General features: G+C 44.9%; 1 protein-coding gene across 1 annotated transcript; it reads right to left on the bottom strand.

The window, feature by feature from the left end:
• Positions 1 to 1588: 1588 nt before the first annotated feature.
• On the bottom strand, positions 1589 to 5779 carry LOC143749736 (uncharacterized). The gene has a single exon (XM_077242218.1). It carries the CDS (start codon positions 5489 to 5491, stop codon positions 2897 to 2899), a length of 2595 nt encoding a protein of 864 aa, XP_077098333.1. The 5' UTR covers positions 5492 to 5779; the 3' UTR covers positions 1589 to 2896.
• Between the last annotated feature and the right edge of the window lie 740 nt (positions 5780 to 6519).

Genomic DNA, 6519 nt, shown 5'->3' with positions numbered 1-6519 from the left:
CTATGCATTTCCACTGGGCCTTTGCTTTGAGACGTAGGAAATGGTGTTTTCACCAAGTTTCATGTTTCAAAACAAATCTCTTCGAGAGATTATGACATTAATCTCATGTTTGGATGCACATAAAACTGAAAGCATATGCAGATAATCTTAAAATCGCATTTTAATCCCATTCTTTGTGATTATGTCTTCATGCAATTCTTTGTTTGCGTGTAAATATGAATAAGGCTAGTTGTGCCATCTGTTTTAGGGGAGGATCACCTCTGGTACTGTCTAGCATGGCTGCATTAGCATGCCAGACTATATTCCATTAGATTTAGACAATTTCATCCTATTTTGAGCTAGGGCTTAAAATAGGACTCTCATGCTGGATTTATCTTGTGCACACATCTTTTTTGCTGCCTTAGATCAGACTGCAGGCTGCGTTTGACATTTTCGCTTTACAATGATTCGCTTCAATTTTTGTAATTGAGGCTACGTGATCATCATCATTATTCATATTCACTATCAGACCTCAGGTTTTGCAGAGTTTGGAGCAACACATTATGTGACGGAAAAACAGAACATTTACTGTATTTGCCTTTCATCATCTTCAGACCCCAGGGGGGTCTCAGATCCATAAGCAAGGGACGGATTCCATTAACAGTGAGCTGATCTTTGGCTAATCACCTTGTGAAGTGGTGAAGACCTCGTGTTTTTCCAGTTAAACAGTCCTACTGCCCTGGGCTCTGATTTGGACAACAGAGACTTGTTTGTGCGGTCTCTCTCCATCCTTTGTTTTTCTTTTTCCTTATGGGAAATTTGCAAACTCTCTCCACCTCTGTTCACCCCGTGATGGAGATCAACACCAAATAAATCTCCGTCCTTACAAATATCAATTGCTGTTGTTTGATTTCAATAGTATGAGTTTCAAAGAGCTGTAGTGTTAATATAGTGTATGCATTACACTCCGCTTTCAGCATTTCTTGTTATGTCACGACTGTCAAAAAACACAGCTGCGATGGAACCAAAAGGCTTGCTATTTTCTGCCCTCCCCTTCCTTCTTCTCTCACCCCATCTGTATCACAGTCTCTCTGTCTCATTCTCGTTCTCTCTCTGTGCACCACTGTTCCCCCATTTCAGTGTTCATTCATACCCTCAATTAAGTTTTATAAAGGTTGGGTTCCCCTAATTTAAATAACTGTATCCTTGTTCCACTTAGACACAGCAATAACCCATTAGAAACATATAATTTGCATACAGCAGCTGCATGGTTGCGTGGTGGGAATTTCTATAGCGTATTAGCATCTTAGCATACAGCTCACTGACCAGCAAATGCTGACATTCATGAGGTTTGCTATTCAGGTCAGTGGGTTTTTCAGCCCGGCAGCATGGCCCTGCAGAGGGGGGTGGGATGGGGTGGGGGTCTGGGTCTTTATAGTGGAAAGCTCTGTGGGGATCCACATCTACTGACTGTCCTCGTACCAAAGAGTAACATGGTTACATAATGTGACTACAGAGGGCAATGTACTGCACCGCCAGTCTCTCTCAACGTACTTCTGTCCTATGCAATCGATTCCCATACCATAAAGCACCCTGCATGACACTGAAATCGTTCTAGGTATAATCACATTTTATTGATTAAATAGGAAACAATGTGACATTTAAGATAATCACACCCACTCATTCACATATACACACTCATACACACAAAAATAGTACTCTATTAAACATGTGCATGTGATGGCAACTTCGAAAGAAAATGATCTATTCATCCAAAACTTGACACCACAGTCATCCATAAAGTCTTCGCTTACCTATAACCACCAACTGCCTGTGAAACATCACCTCTACTGTCCTTAGACTTCTTTAATGCAGTCTCACAAAAAAGTTCAGAGCAGGCAGAAAGAAAAATCCACAGAGTTAGATCCATATGCCTCATGGTTCTTCGATGACATGATGTTACATACACATTTGTTACAATTGACAGGCACTGTGTGACTTAACACAGTGTTTAAAAATCAGAGAGAAAAGGACATCTGTGGGGAGAGTGCGATGGCTCGTCTGGTTGAAAAAGTAGGGCATGCGTTCTGCTACATACATTCAAAATATGCTGTGGAATATCCCGTCTTGGCATGAACTGTACAGGTAAGATATCCAGTTTGTTTGCATACAACACGTGGGAGTTCCAAGAAGACTAACATTGATCCACAAAATTCACTTGAAAAAGAAAAATTTGGAGAAAAGACACCAGACAAGAAAATCTAAAAAAGAAGGCCAAGTAACAAATGCTACAAAGATCCCTCCATTGCTCTGTAACAAAACATTTTTTTCTTTGTGGCAGTCCAGAAAGATAAGAAAAAAGCACCTTTGTGATGATACTGGGGCCCTCTAGTGTGTTGTAGACCTGGACAAAAACCACAAGACTTGATGTTGGATTGCTTGTTTCTTCTCTGAGGCTTTTAATCACCACAAAATACCATTATGGATGACGCCGGAGATAATGGATGGATGCATTTATTGTTTCCTCAGAGAAGGTCTAAATGGCTTTGGATTCCAGGTGAGGGCTCTTGTGCTTTAGTGCCTGCCATTTAATTTGCATGTTTGGTTGCCGTGGGGATCGTTTAGACAGGGCCTGTGCATGTGTATCTGTTCCTGGTGGCACACAGTTGAATCCAGCTTCAGTCTGTTCTAGAGTGATATGAATAGAAACACCCAGCTGATAAAAGAATTGTGTGATTAACACTGGTGTGTGAAATAGTTCAAAAAATGATAACAATCCAGTTGTTCCTGTGAGGATATTTGCTGCAAAAAGGCGTAAACCAGGCACAGTGATGCCTGACCGAATATATTAAAAAGTATTTCTTGAGAAAACTGTGGTGAGTGGAATGTGTCAGGGTTTTGTCATAGATAGGATTAGTTACTTTCGGGTGACGGCAGCTGTAGCTGTTGGGGCAGGCTTATTGCTGGTCCGACGAACGGGCATTTTGGACACTGGTATCTTGGAGCGTGCAGCTTCTGCCCTCCCCTGCACAGAATGGTAGGTTGCAGTAGATCCGTGTTTGATGGGGATCTTAGACTCCCTGCTTAAACTTGTTGCACCAGCTCCTAGATGTGTCTGGAGACTAAGTTTGCCATGAAGAATGTCCTCTTGGCTGTGGGAGAGGGTTGGGGTGACAGCCCCCGATTCTGTGGAGACATCGCTGAGGGCCTCTTTGCTGCTGCTTTCCCGTGAGAGAGTGAACGGACTTTCCTCTTCGTGTACTGGTGTTGGTAGGTTTGAGTGGTCATCATCTCCATTTGGCTGGGAATCTCGATGATGGAGCTTAGCAGGTCTCCCCCCACCACAAACAGGGATCTTACTTAGAGTTGTGGGCTTTGTTGCAGGGCCCCTTTTCACAGACTTGCTGATGCTTTGAGTAGCTGCTGAGTCTCTATTATCAGTTCCTTCTTGTCTTAACAGGTCCTGCCTCAAATCCATGCCGACATCATCTTCAGCTCTTTTTGAAGAAATGAAGGATGGAGTAATACCTGGAGGAGACTTCAGGACAGGAATGTGTGGCGTGGAAGTAACTGTGGGTGATTTCATGGTGGCAGAGGTAAGAATGGGAGCAGGCATGGATGTAGAGTGTGAAGGGGCAACAGCAGATGGAAGTTTAGCAACAGAAGCAGCCGTTTCAGAGATGGAGGCTTTTCTTACAGATGTTGTGCCAGTGTGGGTACTAGATTTTGAAGTTTGTCCTGTGGGTTGTTTTGTCTCAAGCTTGGTAATAGGAGCAGTGTTTCGGCTTGTTGATAATCCAAATGTTGTTACAAGTTTTGGTCTTGGTGTTGGTGCAGGGGCTGGGGTAGGTTTACCAAATGGTGGTGGATAAGGAGTATGTTTGGTTGCAGAGGTAGATGCAGTATGTTTGGATTCTTGGGTATTGCTCAAAGTGGGTTTTGTTGCAGGGATTGATACTTGGGTATGTTTAGTCACAGGGGTTGGGGTAGGTTCAGTTTTGGTAACAGCAGTAGTTTCAGGGGTAGAACAAATTGAGGGAGAGGGGGAGGTTTCAGAAGTAGTGGTCGGGAGTGATAGAGGAATGAGTGTAGAGGTTGGGATAGGTTTGGTCGGGGGCGTAGTTTTGGAGCTAGATTGTGTGGCAGGTTTGATTTCAGGGCTAGATTCAGAAGACAGGGCAGGTTTGGCCGGGGAAGTGATAGGTTTGGTTGTAGGGCTTGATAAAGGACCTGGGGCAGGCTGTGTAGTGGAGACAGATGTAGGGGTTGGTTTAGGTTGAATAATTGGACTAGTTGAAGTTGCAGTGGCTTGAGGAATTTGGATAGGTGTTGTTGTAGGCTGGGTTATGGGCACAGCTGATGATGTAGGGGTGGGTTTAGCGAGAGGGCTGGATGTTGGGGTAATAGGGATAAAAGGGCTAGTAGGCATAGACGGTGACATTTTGGTCACCGAAGAAGACGTTGAGGTGACTGCAGGTTTTGTCAAAGGGCTGGGAAAAGCTTTGGTGGTGGTGGGTGAAGGGGTGGGTTTGGTTGCTGAAGTAGGGGAAGATTTGAAAGAGGTGGTGGGGCTTAGAGTAGAAGTAGGAGAAGGACTAGGCTTTGATCTTGTAGAAGTTGTAGAAGATGAAGTCTTCTCAGAATTATCCACTTTCTGTGTGCTAGGTGCTCCCTCCATTCTACTGCTAGCTTTGACCCATTCTGCCTCAACATCTGCTACAATATCTCCACATGCCGTCAGTGAATCAAAGCTCAAAATTGATGAGATATCTCCGAGCAGTGTGCTCAAGCGTTCATTTGTTGGAGGTTTGTTCACCTCGCTCACCTTTGCAGAGTCCTCAGATGACGTAGGGCCCTCTTGTGGTGTAAGAAGCTTTTTCTCTGTGTCCTCCACAGAGCGAGGCGGAGGCCCAGGTGTTAATGTGAGACTCTCCTTTATAATCTCAACACTATTGGAGCGGGAAGCAAGAAGAGGAGGGCCAGGTTGAGACTCTTCCTCCTCCTCATCCTCCTTCTCTTTACCACGCCAGCGTACTGTACCAAACAATCCCTTTAGGCCCTTCCGTTGGCGTCCAGGCCTCTGAGACTCGGTCTGAGCCTGCCGTTCTCCAGTCAATCCCCGCCGGCCTTTGCGAAGCATATTGAGGAAGCTCAAAGACTTAGCAGAAGTGAGCGAGGAGATGGAATGCCGAGTAGGGGTGGTTTCCGAATTCATGTTTCCGCTCGTGAACTCCTCCATTGGAGCGTCCTCCTGTTGACTCTCATCATCCTGGTCGAGATCCACATGCTCTGCCTCTGCTTCTGGGGCAGTAGGCTCTTTTAATCCATCCAGGGTTTTGCTAATTGATGGCGGTGATTTAGGGCCTCCATCTCCTTTCCCACGCATGGAGAAGATGGTAGCGACGCTGCTCCCAGGCTTCCGCTTGCCGAACAGTTTTAAGGCTTTTCTGATTTTACCTGGAGGCTGAGGGTCACATGGCGGTGGTTCACAGCTCTCAGACTGTGCATCCATATTCCAGCTCCACTGCAGTGTGTCTTTTCCTTCGTCTCGACGTCTCAGTCTACCCTCACACTTTCTCTTTTTGTAACCTCACGCTCAGATGAATGAAATATAACTGATAAGAATAAATAAATAAATTACCTTTTCCCTTTATATTTCTATAGACTGTTTTTGCTAGCAATGTGCATCTATCTCCGTCTCCACTCTCGTTCCCTCCCTCTGTCTATTGCTCTTTTTTTCAAGCGCTCCCTCTTTCTCTCTCTCGTTCTGTTCCTCCCTCTCTAGCCTCCGCCCTCCCTCTCCCTCTCTTTCTCTCTGTTCCTCTCCTCTGACTGCTCCAACCGGTCACCATAGCAACTGAGGGTCTTAGCAGCTTTCGTCAGCAATGGAGCGGAGCCAGGGGCTGTCATCATCCTACCCTCTTTCCCTCTTTCTCTCTCTCTCCCCATCCACTCCCTCTTTTCATCCAAGTGTTCCCATCTCTCCCATCCCAGTTACTCATGCAGATCTTTCCTTCCTATTTTTGTCTGTGTTCTCTTGCTATCAGCATTACTGCGTATGGGACAAAAGACAACACAGGTTTGGTTACAGCATCCCTGCTGTGATAGATTTACAAACAAGCTGCTCAAAATTTCAATCTGATCGAAATATGTTACCACTCCAAGCCTGTGTATTGTACATTAGAGGGAGGACATATTGTACGGGTGTTGAATTTTTGTAATGAATATGGCTGTGATTGGTGTGCACTGTCAAGACTTAAATATTTTCCCCATAATTTCCCTCTCTTTCACAATCTCTTGTCGTCTCAAATTCACTGTCTCTCTCTAATAACCTTCCTTCTCTTCTTATGCCCCTCCCACTCAACCACCCACAATCTCTCTCCCACACACACATAATTCTCGTAGGAATTCTCATCAGTAGCCTACATGCTCTTGTAGCCCATCCTTTTGCTTGTCACACTTATTTCGCTGGAGTCTTGAGGACTTTAGTCATTAGAACTTATTTTTATTTATCAGTTCCTGTCATCATGAGTTTGGCCC

Source organism: Siphateles boraxobius, unplaced genomic scaffold, assembly GCF_051911475.1.
Source record: "Siphateles boraxobius isolate OS27281-9 unplaced genomic scaffold, OSU_SipBor_1 25, whole genome shotgun sequence".
NCBI classification, from domain to species: Eukaryota; Metazoa; Chordata; class Actinopteri; order Cypriniformes; family Leuciscidae; genus Siphateles; species Siphateles boraxobius.
This window is presented reverse-complemented; position numbering and strand designations above follow the sequence as displayed.